Genomic DNA, 20,398 nt, shown 5'->3' on the forward strand with positions numbered 1-20,398 from the left:
CCATGTATTGGGCTCTCTCTCTTTCTCTAGCTAGAGAGAGAGACAGAGCTCTCTCTCTCTCTCCTTTCCTCTCTCTCTCTCTCTCATGCTTGATAAGAGAGAGAGAGAGAGAGAGAGAGAGAGAGAGAGAGAGAGAGAGGTACTGTGTGTGTTTGAAATTTATAAGATGGACAACATGAAAACCTTTATGCAGCAACCTAAACAAAAGTCATCACAACATATTTTCAAACTAACTTTGCACTGACATATATAGAGTAAGTGATATTTCCCATGTCAAAAAATATTAAATGCTAAGAGATTTAAGATTTATACGCTCAAAAGCGTAGTCTACGACATGCCCTACTGCGGTATCGAACCACCCATGGCCCACGATGTAAAACACATCTACCAATCACTGGAGGAAGAGATCCTAACACAAAAACACGTAGGAACCAAGCACCAAGACTAAGATTCTGAGAAAACATAGCATTAATTGGACGGGTTCTGCCTAACTCTGCAATGGTGACACGTGCTCTGAATCCTATCTGAATAGCAACTTGAATGTAGCACATCAAGCTCGGATCATATGAAGCATGATATATACCCACCATTAAGAATTCTGGGTAATATTGTGATCTATAGCCAAACAAAAAGCTATTAGTATAGATAGATATTTTGATACACAAAAGCTATTACTTTACTATATCAACATCAACATTGTTACCTTGCTACATCCAAGTACTCGAGTAGATGAATCACCTGCATGGCTGTGATTAAACCCCTCCATAATGGTGGATCTAATACATAATCATTGACTGTGAGATTTAAATTCTTTAAAGTATCGAAATGTCACAAACACACATATACAATATTTTACCTCGGACGTGTCGAGGTCGTCTCCCTAGTGTGTAAGTCACAGAGGCGTTAGGATCCATCTTCATTCATACATATATATATACATAAAGGATTAGAAATTCATCAAAAAGCACATGAAGCATAAATCTCTCAGCACTAATAAATCTTAGTCAATTGTTTCAGCGAATATACCTTTCTTGAGGCTACACCAGGTTTCATAAGAAGATACTAAGCTTGTAAATGACAAAGAAATAGTTGCGAGAGTCACCGTGATTTTTTATTGGAGGAAACATATCCAACCACGTTAAACCCCATGGCAAGGGGGTGGCAGGGGGCATGTCAATTGCAACACCTCTTTGTAGACAATGTTAGAAGTGTATGTTCTTTGATCTCCATGTCTACTAATGCTTGTTAAGTGACTATCACCAACCACAACCTTGATGGCAGAAGAGGATCTCACGCGAGACATTGCCACATACAGTTGACCATGGGTGGAAACAGGTGTTGGGCGATACAATCCAAGAACTCCCAATGTTTGGCCTTGCACCTTGTTGATTGTCATCCCAAAAGCACAAAGTAGGAAAAATTGGTGGCGTCTCAAATCAAAAGGGAGACCTTCTCTAGATCGCATGAGAAAATCAATCCTTGGAATGAACACTGCATTTCCTGCATGTGACCCTGTAATGATTTCTGCTTCAATTACTTTGCTGTGGAATTGCTTACAAATCAAGCGTGCCCCATTACAAAGACCACTTCTTGGATCCAAATTGTGAAGCAACATAACTGGAGCATTCTGTTTCAATTGTAAAACATGCGGTGGAAAGCCTCCCCAAGATCTAAACTATTTACAAACTCACTTGTGAATAAAATGCTATCACAATTTGATTCACACACTAAGTCTGCACTGACATATTCCTTATAAGTACCAGGAAATTGCTGCAAGCCCAAATTGTTTATAGTATCCACCTCCTTGTTCCGTGGAGCCAAAATTGCTCTATCCTTGAAAAAGGATGCATGGCAAGTCCGTGTTTCAAGGTCTCTATATATGCAAGCAACCAATGCTTGCAAATTATTTTGTGGTAGCATCATGCAAGCCGGAAGGCCACATTATCAAGTATGTCCCCATCACAAACATCGCCATTACCAATATCAAGTGTCCATTGCACAAACTCTCTTTCAATAACATTACTTAAACAATTGACCACTCGCATATTCTGTGTTAGATGCATGATTTCTGTACGTTGCCAAATGTATGAGTGGCACAAAGATGCATTAACAATGTCTTCTCTTCCCCCTTCGCGCACAACAGGTAATATTTGTCTGAAATCACCACCAAGGAGGAGAACCTTTCCACCAAACAACATGTCATTTTTCATGACATCTCTTAGTGTCTTATCAAGAGCCTCAAAAGCGTGTCTATGAGCCATGGGGGCTTCATCCCATATGATCAGTGAACTCATTCGCAACAGCTCAGCAAGCTGGTTGTTTACTTTAATGTTACATGTGGACTCATAAGTTATATCAATAGGGATCTTGACTCTAGAGTGTGCAGTCCTTCCGTTGTCGAGAAGCTGTGCTGCAATCCCGGATGATGCACATGCCAAAGCAACTTTGGAATCTCCGCGTATCCAAGAGAGCAAAGCATTGTAGAGATAAGTCTTCCCATTCCACCTGGCCCATCCAAGAAAAAAACAGTCCCTCTGCTCATGCAAGCTGATTGTAAAACCCGAATGTAAGCTTCCCTTTGCCCAACATTGAAAGATGATTCCATTCGAGCAGACAATACTCTTTGTTCCTCTCTGTTATACATGAACTCTTCAGCAAGCACTCCGTGCTCACTCATAATTTGCAAGGTGTGATCCACCTAGGGCATTCTAGAATAATCCGAGAGCCTCTTTCCATAGTGTTGAAGCATTGTCTCTAAGTTTTACAAAGCTTGGTTTTGTGCCATGTGTTTACATATATTTGCATCATTTGTGCGAACCCTCATATGATATACATGGTCCTCAGAAAGCTCCTTACAGAAGTGATTCCACAATGCACTAGGATGTATTGGTTCACAAAAAACCAAAATGACTACAAACAATAGGCACAATTGTTGTGTTGTTTGCTGAAAAGAAGCTTCTTCCAAACAAAGAAACCATTCATCATCAACTTGCAGTAATCCTCGTGCATTACATGTTTCTTTAAATGTGTCATATACTCGTCCATTGAAGGTTCTAATATCCTCAAAAGACTTACATCCTTTGCACATGTTGAGTAACATACGCAAATAGTACAAATCTCCAGCATTGGGAACAATGTGGTACATTCTTCCAATCATGTCACCAATCTGTCTTTGAGTCCATGTTCTACTTGCTGGCTTCCAAACCCACTTTGTTGGGAAGTCTATGTACAACAAATTGTTGGCCTCTGGATATTGTTGATTTGCAACAAACCACTCAGTGAGCGTTGTCTTTTTGCTGACATCTCCCTCCACCACACTCTGTACAGTCGCTCTGTCGCTAAAGATGACTTGATTTTGATGAGGCAAGTGAACTTGGAGCCGTTGTATGTGAGGTTTCTCTTGATGCATGTGAAACCCAAGTATACGCCAGATAGGCTCAAATGATGATACATATCGAGCATTAAGATAGTTTGTAACTTCATTTAGAAGCCCTTCACTATCTTGTAGAACAACAGTAGCCCTGTTATGTCCCTTATACACATACTTGTAGAGATATTTCACAGCGGATATAGTGGAGCAAACCTCCACATTGATATGTGCATTGTACCTTATTGACAAAAATGGATTGTATGGAACAATCCATTTATTACTCATTTGCACTTTATTACGAACAGTGTAATTTCCATCATCCCTCCTCATGTACGATGGGTATCCATCCCTAGCCACAATAGTCGATGCACTGAAGCTTCGAGGATATTTAAACCTGCACTTTCCATCTTTCATACATGGAGCATTCTTATTCAAGTTTCCACACGTGCCATGCACATTACACCGACTGATAACATCATACAACTGTGTACTTTATCAGGAAGCTCCGCACACACAATCTTATCATAATGCAATGTCTCTGTTGGCTTATGCTCAGATGCAAGTATCAATAGAATGTGAGCATGAGGAAGGCCTCTCTTTTGGAACTCAATCACAGAAATGTGTCCAATGACCTTGCCAAAAATAGCTCTCTTAATCAGCAAGCCCATCAAATCCTTGAACTTATGGTAGAAAACACGGGCAGTAAGATCAGGACAATCATTGGATGTCTGTCCAGGCAGTAATGCATCCTATATCTCCTTCCATCCAGGATTGCATGTGAATGTAATGAAGAGATCAGGTTTTCCTCTCTTGTGTACAATTGCCATGGCATCCTGGTACACCTGGTACATATAGCGAGGGCCACCAACATATGAAGAAGGCAACACAACCCTTCTTCCAACATTAGCACCCAATAACAGTTCTCTATCATCCCTTGTTCCATCTCTTGCTCCAACCATATCTGTCAAGCCTTGATACACCTCACTGTGAAGTTCACTTTGATGATTACGAACCCACAAAAGCCTCAACTCCTCCATACAATTATATGCATCAACAATATATTGTTGCAGTAGCCTACCACCATGTAAAAGACATTGTGTTGTGTCATCTCTAATTTGCAATCTATACTTTTAGAAATCCATTGTAGAAATATACTTTGTAGTTCCATTTACTCACTCTCTGCTTACTTCCGCTCTGTTCACTTGGGGTATGTAAGGATTCCAACCTTCTTCACCATTTCGAAATAGCAACACATATAATAGAGGCATGTATGACCTATGGCAATTTGAGATTTGTTTTAGACCACCACCCAAAAGATTCAACACAATATCACGATGGACAATGTTGCTCTCTTCACCCTGACCAGGCATGATTTCAGTAACTTCCACACTTGTTGGAGTAACATATTGCCAGCCATTTGTATGCTTCTCAGTAATGACCATCCTAATCTCCGGAATATTGGAAGTTTGGACCATTGTAGCAAACCCCCTAAAAGCTTGAACATACGGATTTACTCAATGCATCATCGATTGCAAGCTTTCCAAAACATCTGGTTTGAGTTTAGAAACATGACTCATCCTGTTTTGCAACTCATTCTCAGTGTCAAAAAAATACAACTGAGCAAAGCGAGGGATTTGACCTGATCGCTCTTTTGGCATCAATGGACCAATGTTATGATAAATAGATCCATGCACCTTAAAGGTATATATTCCTTTTCTTTGGCAGAGAGATTCATCTATATGAGCTCCCAAAGAAGCAAATACCAACACACTATTGTATGGTCTGATATGTTTCAAGAATTTTCTACTTCTAGTATTACCCCCGTGCATCAATTCCCTTAATTCTAAAGGAGGTTCACTTAATGGCGGCAAAGAAACATTTCTTGAATTGCAACAAATCTTCCCCACAAATTTGCGAATGGTCTTTGCTTCTGTTTTTCAAGCTAAAGCACCACAAAAGGAACATGCAAAATCCAAGTTGCCTACGTTGTGAAGAATACACTTTTCATGAGAAATAGACAACATAGAGATATGCATCAAGGAAGTGGTCTCAGAATATAAGTAGGTGATAGATAGGCAAAGTGTCTCAACTTTGGAGTAATCTCCCTCTCTGGAGACAATTACAGGCTCCTCAAGAACATCTCCATTATTGGCTTCCAAATTGTCTTCCACTTCAATCCCTACATAACTTTGCGAGAGAATTGATTCATTATCTACATCCAATGCAATCCTTCCCTGAGGAAATTCATTGCATCGATTCACGTTTATCAAATGCTGGCAATCTTCCAAGCGAGGCACATCAATCTCACCTAGAGAACGTCAAACTCTATCTCGCACTGATGCACGTCGTGTAGCTCGAGAGGCTTGACATATCCTACTACGTCTTGCATGTCCAGGAGACAACACCTTTGGACCAATAGCCATATGTCCAAAAAAGAACTCTTATAAGTACTCACAGATATATACAGGTTAGTATCTAGAGAATTATAAGAAGAGAGTATGGAGAAGAAAGGATTTCCCAACTATGTCTTTCTTTCTTTGAGAGAGTCAGTGAGAGGAGGCTTGCCAACCCACATGGTAAATGTCTATATACTTCTATATCTGTCTCTCTATATCTCATCTAACTACTACTAAGGATATAGTTGGGGGAGCGAGTCCATCCGATTAGCCCACCGACGATTGTCGGTTAAGGCCCGAGTTTCAGCTGGCAATTTTCCGCTGCGGTTGCAACGCGCCAGTCTGCATGTCAACCGGATTCTCGCCCAATTGAGGTCCCTTGACTCTTGAGGAGTCACCACGTTAACCCATTATTGCTCAACCCATTATTGACCATTGGCAACCTTTGCTCAAGACGGATTCAAAGGTGCATCCAAATCAGCCCCGAAGTGCTTCATTTTGAAGAGTTACCATGGTGACAGGTCCCCATTTGAGTTGGTAGAGTTGCATTGAGGCTTGGATTGTTGTGTACATTTCGTTTACGCAATCAAAAGCAAATACCACATCGGCAATGGTGTGCATGTGATTACATTAGGAGAGACACTATCGCTTTGCATCTGCCAAAAATAGCCCAAAGCTTCTTGACCCTACCCAAATTGGGCATATTTGGCAATCAATGCATTCAAAGAGACGGCATCCTATATAGGAATCTCTCTCCCACTTTTTGTGCTTTAGGAAGTGCTTCACATTTGTCATACCTAGAAAGAAGTTAGACATTGCACACACCTAGAATACTTTGTGTGTGTATGTGTGTGTGTGTGTGAGAGAGAGAGAGAGAGGGAGAGAGGGAGAGAGAGATTCACTGCTACATAACTTGAGAGAGAGAGAGAGAGAGAGAGAGAGAGAGAGAGAGAGAGAGGGAGAGGGAGAGGAGAGATTCACTGCAACATAACTTGAGAGAGAGAGAGAGAGAGAGAGAGAGAGAGAGAGAGAGGGAGAGAGAGAGAGTTTCACTGCAACATAACTTGAGAGAAAGAGAGAGAGAGAGGGCGAGGGGGGGCGGGGAACGGGAGGTGTGACCCAAAAGATACAGTGGCAACAAAAATACTACAATTATGGAGATCCTCTGATAATGTAGTATCCAAAGAAGACAACCAAGAGTCGTGAGCAAATTGGTATCCACTACATACATAAGCCTCCCCCAAAATGTAGTCAATATCCCCAAAGCCACCAAAATAAGATCCGCTAAGTCTATAAATGAGAAAGAAGTGAGTATTACTATCGATTACATAATTCACTTCTTGCAAGGGTTGCCCTGCTTTGCACTGGATGGAACATCTCCAACGGCATTAATCCCCTTCTTGGGCCAATGGGTCGTTACCAATGCATGGAGCTTGTTTGAGATAGATCTAACTTTGGAGACACCTGTAGTATGTTGTACTGCTACGGCGGTCAATTTGTTGCTAGTATTTCGTAATTCAGGCACAATGCTTTTGAAATCCATGCTATCCTTGTCAAGAACGGACCTCTCCAAGAGACTCATGATTTTTGCCTGGTTGCTTTCTATGCGAGAAAGTTGTCCTTGAATTGAGCTCTGCTGCTGCAAAATACCATTAATCTGTAGTTGCATCCGCTCCTCTAGACGATGAAGATAAACCCCTTGCTAATATTGTGAATGGGTCAATCAGTGAATGCTCTCTCTATAGGCAACCTGTGATGCCTCCGCTCTCTCACATGAGGCTTGAATTTTGGAGCATACTGTGTGGATGATACCTAGTCCATCTACAATTTTCTTCTTTGCAGGTCCATCGCCACCTCGGGCAACGTGCTTGGCATTTCGTAAATTGTTGCTTGGGTCTCTCTCTGGGGTAGAAAATATCACCTCCGAAGAATCTCCTCCAGAGGTAAGCACGTGCTCCATCTCTGTAAGAAAGAATAAGATATATATTTAGCACCGGGTTATACATGTTTTTCTCTCTATCTATTTCTATCTCTATTTTTCCCCTATCCACCTCTCTATACCTCCCTCTCTATGGCGCAAGGTGGCCATAGAGAGAGCAATAGCCAAAGCCTGCGTGTAGGATGTCGTCTCTTGGAATGCACTGATTGTGGGATATGCCTAACTTGGTTAGGGCCAAGAGAGCGGCTGCCCCATCCCTCTCTCTCTCTCTCTCTGTCTCTCTCTCTCTCTCTCTCTCTGTTTCTTCTCTCTCTCTCTCTCTCCCCCCTACTCATGTGTAGGCATATCCCACAATGACTGCACTCCAAGAGACGACATCCCATAGATTAAGCTCATTGAAAGCACCTTTTGTGCTTTATGAAGTGCATGGCAGTTGGCGTACATGTCGACCAAGGCAATGCTAGAATTCAAGGGCGGAATTTCTCCTTTTCCCAAACACTGACTCAAAGTCTCAATCTCACGTGGAGAGGACGGGTATCAAATGAAACAGCTTGAAATGTTATATTAAACGTCTTCAAAGGGCCAAGGTCTATGAGACCAAACATTACTTTTGAAGACCTATTTTTTGTAACTGTTGGTAGACTTTGGAAAACCAAGCACCAAATGGAGGGGATTCCAACCTAAACTTTTAGCGTTTTAAAAAGTGTATCGCACACCACCAAGAGGTCTTTCAGGGTGATATCCGCTGCCATATCTCAAACCCTCAACTGTTAAGAGTATCATATTGTTCTAAGTGTGTCACCTAGTGTCTGGTGGTATAGAGTGCGCTCAAGATGTTGTCAACACTTATCTCAAACCCTCAACTGTTAAGAGTGTCACCTAGTGTCCGGTGGTAGCTGCTCCAATCTGCGAGTGAGGTACACTTTAATTTATTTGGCTTGTTGTGCAGTGCTTAGCCCTACTCACATAGGGATTTGATCTAGTTTAAAACTCAAATGATAGTAAGCTGAAACACATTTTTCCTGAACACTGACTCATAGACTCAATCTCACGTGGAGAGGAGGGAGATGAAATGAAATGTTATATTAATTGTCTTCAAAGGGCCAAGGTCTATGAGAGCCCGCAGAGATGACGATGATGCTGCTGCAGTAGCCGGGAGGAGGATGTTGAGCCTGCGTGCGCTGCTGCAGTAGCCGGCTCAGATGGCGATGAGCCCACAAAAATGACGATGGTGATGAGAAGCGATGACAGCCCGCGTGCGCTGCTACAGTAGCCCGGAGGAGGATGGCATGTGCTGCTACAGTAGAGCCGGGAGGATGAAGGAAGGCTGCAATGGCGAGCCTGCGTGAGAGTCGATGGCCAACACTGTGCCATGCTGAGAGCTGTGAGGGGAAGGTGCCGGGGCATGAGGTTCTGTGGTCACCGCTGCATGCCGAACATCCTCGGGCATTGATGACGATAACTCACAGTCTCAATCTCACGTGGAGAGGAGGGAGATGAAATGAAATGTTATATTGGCCACTTCAAGCTGGACATTTCCTGCAATCAGTGCATTTCAAGAGACGACATCCTAGGTCGGAATCTCCTCGTGTGTTTTTTGTGCTTTATGAAGAGCATGGCATTTGGCATACATGTCGACCAAGGCAATGCTAGAATTCAAGGGCGGAATTTCTCCTTTTCCCGAACACTGACTCACAGTCTCAATCTCACGTGGAGAGGAGGGGTATGAAATGAAACAAAACAAAATGTTATATTAAACGTATTCAAAGGGCCAAGGTCTATGAGACCAAACATTACTTTTGAAGACCTATTTTTTGTAACTGTTGGTAGACCTTGGAAAACAAAGCACCAAATGGAGGGGATTCCAACCTAAACTTTTAGCGTTTCAAAAAGTGTAGTTGACACCACCAAGAGGTCTTTCAAGGTGATATCCGCTGCCATATCTCAAACCCTCAATTGTCGTCTTCTTCTATCTTTCTCTCTATAGTTCTAAAACATCCGTGACGTAGCACTCATACATGTACCCATCATTGTCTGTGCGAGAGTAGCACCCAACATCGAGATGGAGTTCTGTCTGATGTTTTGAAGAGAAGTAGGAGGAAAACCTCTTTGGGTTACTGAAGGGGCATTCAGTCGGCGGCTACCGTAACAGAGAATATACGTATGTCTGCATGCGATAAAGGAGGATAGTGGCAACACTAATACATGTGGCAAGGCATTCGAGTGGAAGGTGTGGGCCATGATGGGGGACTTCCTGGGCATCCACAAATAGTGGCTGCAATCAGTGGTTCAAAGATTATTGGCCACCTCAAGCTGGACATTTCCCGCAATCAGTGCATTCCAAGACACGACATCCTAGGTCGGAATCTCCTCGTGCACTTTTTGTGCTTTATGAAGTGCATGGCATTTGGCATACATGTCGACCAAGGTAGCGCCAAGCACGACGTTTTCTTTCGACGACCCCAATTTTACAATATTATCATGATTTTTTTTGCCCATAATAGCATCTTGTGTGATGCCACATACCTTCAAGGTTCATGCATTTGGAGATATGCCCTCTCTTTGCATTTGTTAAAAACAACCTAGAGCTTTGTGACCGTGACCCTTGCCCTCAAGATGCAAGCGTATGTGATTGCATCTGAAGCGACACCCTCGCTTCGCATCAGCCGAAAACAACCTAAAGCTTCTTCGCATCTGTGAGTTCAACTCTTGTTGATCCTTGAGGTCTCATGGGATTGAGTCTGCAACTTTAAAACCTGTCTTCTTGTTCTCTCTTTCTCTCTATAGTTATTCAACATCTATGACGTAGCACTCATACATGTACCGATCATTGTCTGTGCGAGAGTAGCACTCAACATCGAGATGGAGTTCTGTCTGATGTTTTGAAGAGAAGTAGGAGGAAAACCTCTTTGGGTTACTGAAGGGGCATTCAGTCGGCGGCTACCGTAACAGAGAATATACATATGTATGCATGCGATAAAGGAGGATAGTGGCAACACTAATACATGTGGCAAGGCATTCGAGTGGAAGGTGTGGGCCGTGATGGGGGACTTCGTGGGCATCCACAAATACTGGCTGCAATCAGTGGTTCAAAGCTCCCATCCAATGGATGGCCAACTCCAAAAACTAGGCTGTGTGGAAAAGGCCACCATGACCTCCACAGCAACACCCTATCCCTTCATAGCCGAGAAGCTTCTAGAAATGGACCAGCTCCATCATCGCTACTCCTACACCATCCTTAATACCACCCTCCCATGCTTCTCTTATGGACGACTATGTCAACACCTTCACGCTCTTTCCCATCCCCAACCCTTGCGATCCTCAAGCTGGACCCAACACTCTCCTCCATTGAAGCTTCACCTATAACCCCACTTCATCCATCTCCCCAGAGAATGCTCTCTCTACCATCTTCTCCTTGTATCTAGCTTAGAACTCAGCTCTCCTTGACTGTTGACGATTGTGAGTAGCCAAGGATGTTGAAGAGGGGAAAGAGGAAAATCTCTTTAGGGTTCTTTGGTGGTCATTTAGCCGGCGGCTACCACAATAGAGAAAATACGTACGTCTACGGGCTATAGAGGAGGGTAGTGGCAACGCTAATACATGTGGCAAGGCATTGACACACAGTAGGTGTGGGCCGTGACTGGCAACTTCATGGGCGTCCGCAAATATTGGCTTATTGGCCACTTCAAGCTGGACATTTCCCGCAATCAATGCATTCCAAGAGACGACATCCTAGGTACGAATCTTCGAAGGGCCAAGGTCTATAAATGACCCCTCTTAAAGTGGAGAGGTGTCCTCACTTTGCATCTGCTCAAAATAGCTCAAAGCTTCTTGACCCTGCTATTGGACATATCTTACAATCAATGCACCCTTGCGAGGGTCGATCGCATCAAAAAACAACACACCTACTTCTCTCTCTCTCTCTCTCTCCCCTTGACATCTCGGACAGAAGCTCCTCAAGCACTTTTTGTGCTAATTCCCAAAATATCCCTTAAATTTCAAAATTCCCGAAAGTACCCTTGTATCTATTTTCTAATGTTTATTCTTTTGCGACAATTAAGATCCGTTTGTTAGTGCTTAGCATGTAATTTGTCACAATTATCTATAAAAAAAAAGGCATCATGTCGTAAAATAATGAAGCAATTCATCTCCAAAGCCTACATACACAAATTCTAGTTTTAGCATATTGTATTGATAGACGATCAGCGCCCTTCTTATGGAAAGCCCCAATTTTTTTTTGCATCTCTGGAATCACGTAACCATGGAAAATTTGAAGGGCAAAATATTGGGGGTATGAAAATTTTCACAAATTAAAGGGTCAAATTTTTTCGGAACACTGCACTTTATCTCATTTCATCTTTGGAATCACGTAACCACGCGTTTTTTTTTTGCATCTCTGGAATCAAGTAACCTGGGGATTTTGGAAATTTGAAGGGCAAAATATTGGCAAAATATTGGGGCAAAATATTTTCCGTCATTTCATTTCTCTCTCTCTCTCTCTCTCTCTCTCTCTAACACACAAACACAGAGACGTTCAATATATATCAATATAACATTTCATTTCATTTCTCTCAATATAACGTTCAGGGGCGCAGTCGCCGGAGAGAGAGAGAGAGAGAGAGAGAGAGAGAGAGAGAGAGCTACCTACAGTGAAATGCCCACAGGGGCGCAGTCGCCGGGGCTTCTCTCAATATAACATTTCATTTCATTTCTCTCATTTCATGCCCACAGGGGCGCAGTCACCGGAGAGAGAGAGAGAGAGAGAGTGAGAGAGAGAGCGCTACCTGCAGTGAAATGCCCACAAGGGCGCAGTCGTCGCGGAGAGAGAGAGAGAGAGAGAGAGAGAGAGAGAGAGAGAGAGAGAGAGAGCGCTACCTGCAGGTCACCACAGCAGTCGGAGGTGAGCAGCCGGAGGTGAGGAGCTGCAGGTCAGCTGCAGCAGCGTGGAGGAGCAGCGTGGCGACTCCTTGAGGACCTCTCTCTCTCCCCCCGTGGATAATGATGAGAGCGTGGCAGAGCAGTCGGTGAGTAGCTGCAGCAACGTGGAGGAGCAGCCCGACGACTCCTTGAGGACCTCTCTCTCTCTCTCTCTCTTGAGGATGACGATGAGAGCGTGGCAGACCTTTCTCTCTCTCTCTCGAGGATGACAATGAGAAGCAGGACCTCCTCTCTCTCTCTCTCTCTCTCCCCCGCCCGCTTGATCGATTTGGCATCGCCAAGCGCGCCATCTTGAGTAGGCGATTGGCGGTGATTTATTTAGTATTTTTTTGAAAGAGCCCGCCCATGGAGTCGCCTGAATACACCTGACTCTTGAGAAGTCGCTACGTGGCCCGGGGGGGGATCCCCTCCCCCTTTATCTATTAGTATAGGTTACAAAATCGTCATTTCGGATTTTGAACACAATTTGTCACTAAAAGCGAAGGATTATAGATCCTTAATCTACTTTGCGTTTTGGAATCTATTGAGTGTTGCCAATAGAAAGTAAGCAACTCAATCTTTTCAAGTTCATAGATCTATTTTCAAGTGTGCCCAAAGTTTGCAACTGTTGGTATTTAGGTTCTGAGACAAGGCTAGTCAAAATTGGTTGAAGAGCGGAAATAAATACTAAAATTGACTCTTTTCTTTATTATTTAAGAACTCGAGGAAGAAGAAGGTTTCAAAGATGTAGCACTACTCTTTGGTCTTTTGTATCAAGCACTTATAATGCTCTTGGTCTTTTGTATCAAGCACTTCTAATGCTCTTGGTTCCAATCACCTAAGAGAAGAGCAAGGTGGTGCAAATCATCAAGTGCCCAAGAGTATTGCTCTTATCGTAATCTCCTACCCTTTACGTATTTGGAAATTAGATTGGGAAGATAGACCACAATATACATTATAATCTTGCACACTCTTTATGAACTAATAAATGAGCTAGAAAGAGTGGTCAAACGCGGAGAGAGCCATCAAATGCCATTCATTTAGTGCATATGTTGAAAATGAAGTTCTTATCACCAAAAACCAATTGCCTACTCCAACCCCTCTCTCTCTCTCTCTCTCTATATATATATATATATATATATATATATATATATTCATTCTATCTCTCTCTTTCCCTCTCTCTCTCTATCTATATATATATATCTCCTCTCTCTCTATTATATTTTCTCTCTCCTCTCTCTCTCTCTATTATATTCTCTCTCTCTATGTGTGTGTGTGACACACATAGAGAGAGAGAGAGAGAATATAATATCACACACATAGAGAAAGAGAGAGAATATAATATCACACACATAGAGAGAGAGAGAGAGGGAGAGAGAGATAGAATGAATATATATATATATATATATATATATATATATATATATATATACTCTCTCTCTATTATATACTCTCTCTCTATGTGTGTGTGTGACACACATAGAGAGAGAGAGAGAATATAATATCACACACATAGAGAAAGAGAGAGAATATAATATCACACACATAGAGAGAGAGAGAAAATATAATAGAGAGAGAGGAGATATATATATATAGATAGAGAGAGAGAGGGAAAGAGAGAGATAGAATATCTATATATATATATATATATATATATATATAGAGAGAGAGAGAGAGAGAGAGAGAGAGAGAGAGAGAGAGATAGCTCTATTATCGTCCTCGAAGGTCAAATATGACCTATGGGACCAAATGAACATGTCACGTGGGGTGAGTGGAGGTCATAAGTGACTCTTGATGCTCAAAAATGGCTGAAATGAGCGTTGCAATAGAGAGTCCACATCGTGGTTGGGAGAAGAAGGTATGTAGGGAGAGCTCATGGCTGAATATACAGGAAAAAGAGGACCTAATGTGGTCAAAAGCAGAGCACTCAAGTAGTGTGTGATACTCACTCTCTCGCACTTGACGAGGGCATAAGGTGCAAAGTCGATGAGACTCCTCGTCAATGCCCCAACGTCCTGTCTTGCAGCGTAGAGAATGGGAGCTAAGACGAATGGAGGCAATGGTGCGGATCGCACTCAATGGGATGGGCTCAAGGATGTAGGGATGGGTTCGATTACCGTGTTCGGAGAAGAAGAGAGATTTGTAGTTTGGGGCAACGTGTGTGGTGTAATGGTTGAAGAGAGAACCTCCGGATTTCTCCCAAGTCGTGATACATTGGCGTTGTAAGAAGGCTTCATTAACTTGGTAGTCGATCGACGCATCCTTCACCAAGTGACATGCATCCCATCTTCCAAACCATTCCTTGATGTCAAGCATCCACCCAAAACTTAGTATTTTGCTCTTGCATGTCTTTTGGACCTTTTAACTTGCTTTATATGCGATTCTAGGAAGTCGATACAAAGGGCTACGTTGTGTCTTAAGCATGTACTCCACAACCCTTTGCATGCCCAACACCTCAATGGGAAGCGATCCAGATGAGAGAGAGAGAGAGAGAGAGAGAGAGAGAGAGAGAGAGAGAGAGAGAGAGAGAGAGAGAGAGACGATTCTTCCTTACGTATAGACTACTAGCTTTCTTGCTCAGTGCTACCTATTAGTGTTAATATAGTCTTATTGCTATCACTGGTTTTGCAAGAAAGCATAGTGCTCTCTCTCTCTCTCTCTCTCTCTCTCTCTCTCTCTCTCTCTGACACACACACACACACACACAGAGCTGGTCCTTGACTGTAGGTAGAATATTGCCCGTTGCATGAGAGCGCAGTCAGAAGGTCCCGCGGATTTGCCCATTTCTCGAGGGCGTAGTCAGTAGGTGGATGGTTTGCCCAGTGCTCGAGGAGCTGAGTGACATTGGCACTAGACGTTGCCTGGCGTAGTGCAGCCGAAGCCGAAGCAGCCCTTACTGTGTTCACTGAAAACCGGCCTTTATTGTATTTTAAAGGACAAAAATTGAAAATTCATGATTAGTTTTGAGGGATGCCGTGAAGGAGACCGGGTAAATTTTGAGGATTTCAGTGTAAAAACCAATAGAAACCGACTAAATTTCTCTAAAAACTGGTAGCTTTTCAAAGGTTTCCTTTTTTCCATTGGTTCCAAAAAAGTTTTTGGTAAATATTGAGGCCTTAGATCCGGCTATGTGCCACATCTCTCTTTCTCTCCGTCGCTCGCAGCTCGTCATACGAAAAGCCATTCAACGCGCAAGGCTACACTCTCAGCCCAAGGTCACCTCCTATTGCACTCATATTAACTCCCCTAGCTAGAGCTCCAACCTGGAATTCCACCTTCATTTACTCCTTGACGAATGACCTTATTAACTCGCACATGCCAAGATGGCGTTGTGATCGGCCACTCTGATCTCGAATAGTGGACAGAACAAAAAACACTTGTCGGACGTAGGAGAAAGACTCGCCAAGCTGCAAGGGACACTACCAGAGAAAGTAGCTCATGCCACATGTCAAAAGGGGGGGGCGGGGGGGGGGGGGGGACCCTCCCCCTTTTATTATACTATAGATTGTATCTAGCATTGTTGCTATGCTAATCTACTAATTATGATGCTCGACTGCTAACTAGCATTTGCGGCAGTGTTAGCTAGCAATGTGACACTATTAAATAGCATTGTGGCACATATCTCTAGCATAGAAACAAAAAAGATGAATCTAGCAAAATGTAAATATCTATGTAAAGCTCATGGAATTGCCCCAAAGTAGTGAAGAAGCACACTCCAGTCCCTCTAGCACACAAGGTTGGAAAGCACATCAACTATACCCCGTGATAAGGAGAGTGAACAAGTTTCTACCAAGAACTCCTATGGTGATAGTGTCATTTGGGCATAACATAGAAGGCCTAATTCTTTGCCATGCAATGTGGGAGCCCTCTCAAGGTCATACCTATGGTGCAACTAGGCTGTGTTTAGATATTGGACTCTAAGGGATGTGGCACATCCTAGAGCCCGCCAAATGTCACGCTTAGCAACCGGTCAAAAACCAATTGCCGATCATTTTTCGTGCCTTAGAATTTTTCAAGGCAGTAGGGAAGGGGGGATGTTTAAACCAAAAGTGTGATTGAACAGGGGAGGGTTTGAACACACGTCCACTCGATCAAACTCTAGAGCTCAACCACTACACTAACGGCGTTGGATGCTCAAACCCCGTTTGCAATCGACTATAGATTAAACTAAAGAGTAGGTTGCGTCCACGTGGAAAGGGAAGGAAAGAGGAAGAGAGGGGGGTTGGTTCTTTATGTGTACGGGTGCCCCTGGTTACCGGTTGTGCCACGTATACAGAGAGTCCGATTATTAGGACCAGCCATGCAACTACTATTCATTGTCGCCACTCTAGTCCACAAGGAAGTTTTAGATTTAGAGCTACCTACCAAAATTGCCTTTAAAGTTGGTGTTGCTTCACATGTAATGTTGATAAAGCACAAGTAGGTTTAGATTATACACCTTCCTTTTCCCTCTTTCCAATGAGATAATTTTTTAATGGTAAGTCCCTTTTTGTTTTGTTCCCATGACAACCCATGGCAATCATCACCGTTGATCAAGCGGATGGAAGTCCCTTCTTGTAGTTCCCATGACTTTTCAAGAGATGTATCTTGCACGGTCTATTTTCATGAGATCTCCATCTCAATAAAAAGAAATACTCTCATAGAATAGCTTTGTTGAGGGTGTTTATGGAATCATCATCAAGTCAACTACTAGGTGAAGTGCGCGACCGGGAGCGTGTGTGAGTGTGTGCAGCAATGGAGAAGAGAGGAGAAGAGGAGATCTTGTGTTTGCAGGGGCTAAAACTCACTCTTTACTTGTGAGCACCCTTATTCTATTATGTACATAATGAATAAGTATAGTGGACGGGCACCTGGCCTAACCGGCCACGTGGGGCTTTACCCCAACAACCTCCCAGGTAAAGGCCAATGTGGCCGTGAGAGAGAAAAGAAAACCGTACAAAACCTGTACAAGGCCATTACAAGTATGACCTCAGCCAAATGACCTCAGCCAATGCCCACTGGCTCACTGAATCTATGTGCATCCAGCTCTAATCATAGAGAAAGTATAGTGTGATCGACACCATACTCCTCACCAAAGTCGCACACATCCTGCAGGTATCTCACCATACGCTACAAAGTGCCCCTATGCTCAAGGCCAACATCAGTCACTGTATGACTGACTGCTCCCACTGCAAATGCACCTACCGCAAATGCAATCTCGGGTCTCGAGATGAGTATCTCGTACATGAGACTCCCAAATGCTGATGCGATCCTAGCAATATCTGCCAATCTAACCATCTCAGTCAAATTTGGCTCAGAACTCCACTCATGGAAATCACCCTGACACCCGAACTCCAATCCCTGGAATCCATCCTCGTGTCCATCGCATGTCACATGCGCACCAAGAGCGTATGTCTGTCCTGAATCCTATGTGGCAAGAGCAATGTGTAGCTCTAACTCACACACATCAGCCTCTGGCCTAAGCATATCCATGAATGACTGAATCACGGCTGAATCCTCAACACTCAAGCCATCCATATCTGTCATTATATCCATGAATGACATGCCCTGCTGCACAACTGTCTGCACAACTAGCTCAACATGTTCACAAACTGGAGCATCATGCAACCTATCCGCAAAGGAGACATGCCTCGTCTCTCTACATGGCTGTGTACAGGCGAAAATTGTGCCGTCTCGCACATGACGTACTCGCATCGCATGAATCGTGCCAACACTAGCACCTCTGGCTATGACTAGCTGTCCACGATGCAATCTGTGCTCATCCAGCACTACCTAGCATCCGCTGTCTCGTAAAACTGACTCAAAGAGATCAAGCTCTGCGTCAAACCTGGCACATGGCGTACATCTCGCAACACATATGATGCACCACTCGGCAACAATAGACTAATATCTCCTGCACCAACTATGTCATCCACTGAACCATCAGCTAGACACACACGTCCAAGCATACCACTAGCATATGTGCTAAACCACTCACGACTCAGCGTGACATGAAATCTAGCACTCACATCTAGTATCCAATGCGAAGGTAATGTGTCATCAAAAACCGACATAAGAAAGTCAAGAGTAAACATGGAAGCAAAGGCGACATCTCCGTCATGCGTAGCCACATACGCTACATCTGCTCCCACATCATCCAAAGTGATAGCATCCCTCTTGTGCCGTCTCCTGCACTGTCTCATCCGCTGAAACAACGCCTACGTACATGCCCTGTATGACCACAATGCCAACACACAACATCTAAGCTTCGTTTCTATGTGTTTTGCCATATGTTTTGATGCCATCATAATGCCAGAAGTCTCACTTGCCTATGTGCACTATGTGTGAGGTCCCTAAACCTCTTAATTTAGGGTGGTGCCCCTTTGTTTTGTTCTTTGCTTGTTTGCATGAGGCATGGTTTGTGGAGTGTACACGAGTACAGAGGCCACCCGATTGCACTGCTCTTTTTCCCGCTATCAGAATGTTTACCTGACATCTTTGGTAGCCAGGTTCTCTGTTTTTTTTTCATAGTAACCTTGTTATTGAAGGATTGTAGATGGTACTTCCCATGATGTTTGTGATGTCGCTTGAGATGTACAAGAGTGTCATTTGTGGGATTTTGTACCGATGAAGTCCGATGATGTTGTGAAGGCCAGTTTGATTTGAAATTTCCTATGTACTTGTGACGGGCCTTGTTGGTTGGTCTCCTTTGGCGAGAGGAATATGAGCCTTGTTGCTTTTGGGGACGCTTTTTGAAACCTTTATCCACCGCATAAGCCGAGGTGTGTAGTTTTGGTAACCAAAGTTTCTTTTGACCCTCATAATAGCCTTGCTCTGCTAAGATATAGTGGGAGTCTATCCATCCCATGTGTTTACTTTTCGTCAATTGGCTTGGATCAGTGATCCATATTGGGTCCTTCACTTTGATTTCTTCAGCTTTAATGTAGACCTTTGAAAACCTTTGGCGGCGGCGATCTTGCAGTGTAGGGTATTTCGGTTGAAAGATTTTCTTTGGATTCTGTCTTTCATGTGGAAGCATGTGGTCAGATGATATAGAAGCTCTATCTTGAACCTTTTTTGGTTGGATTGAAGACTCTGATTTAAGGGGCTGCTTCTGTTGGTAGGACATTTGTGGGCTCATTTTGGCTTTGCCTTTGCCTTTGTCGGAAGCCGATAATCTTGGAGCAGTAGTAGGCTGGATTTCTTGAGAGCTAGTCGTGATGACCATTGTTGAAAATTTAGGTTCTTCTGCCAATGTTTTTGCCCAGTGCTTGGACAAAATCAAATGTGTACTCATTTTCAATGAATCCACCACTAGGAATTTGCCTTTGATTACCTTTGACTGTAGTTTAAGGGAAGCTTCTGCAATCCCTAAACTTGTGATGGCTATTCCATGTGATATAGGAACCTGTACCTAAATTTCATACAGTTCTGGCTTACCTAGAAGTAACCATAGCCCATAATACATGACATTAGTCGTGGCAGTGCAATCTATCTCTGCTGTAAAGTTGAATTTCAGTTTCTCATACACATCCAACGAGAATTTAATCTTCTTGTTGGCTGCCAAGTAACTCATGTCCTCTTTGCTTTTGGTACTTGTCTTGGACTTTTGTGCCTTGGAAGCTTTGTCCTTCTCTTGTATGTTGAACTTCTTTGTCATTTGACTGGTTGTAGCATGTCCCAAGTGCTTACTATCTTCTGCTGTAGTTGCTTGTTGGTGTTCATTGCTAGTTTCTGACTGTGACGCCTTGATTCTTGATTTTAGAAGCTCTCTGTCACTATTTACTTCTTCTAGCA

General features: G+C 43.2%; 1 protein-coding gene across 1 annotated transcript; it reads right to left on the reverse strand.

The window, feature by feature from the left end:
• Positions 1-1,919: 1,919 nt before the first annotated feature.
• LOC147462581 (uncharacterized) lies at positions 1,920-3,700 on the reverse strand. The gene is made up of 2 exons (XM_086493938.1): positions 2,976-3,700; positions 1,920-2,505 (listed from the first exon to the last, which is right to left on the reverse strand). Exons 1-2 carry the CDS (start codon positions 3,698-3,700, stop codon positions 1,920-1,922), a joined length of 1,311 nt encoding a protein of 436 aa, XP_086350064.1.
• Between the last annotated feature and the right edge of the window lie 16,698 nt (positions 3,701-20,398).

Source organism: Adiantum capillus-veneris, chromosome 2 (assembly GCF_014529385.1).
Source record: "Adiantum capillus-veneris isolate H3 chromosome 2, ASM1452938v2, whole genome shotgun sequence".
Lineage (NCBI taxonomy): Eukaryota > Viridiplantae > Streptophyta > Polypodiopsida > Polypodiales > Pteridaceae > Adiantum > Adiantum capillus-veneris.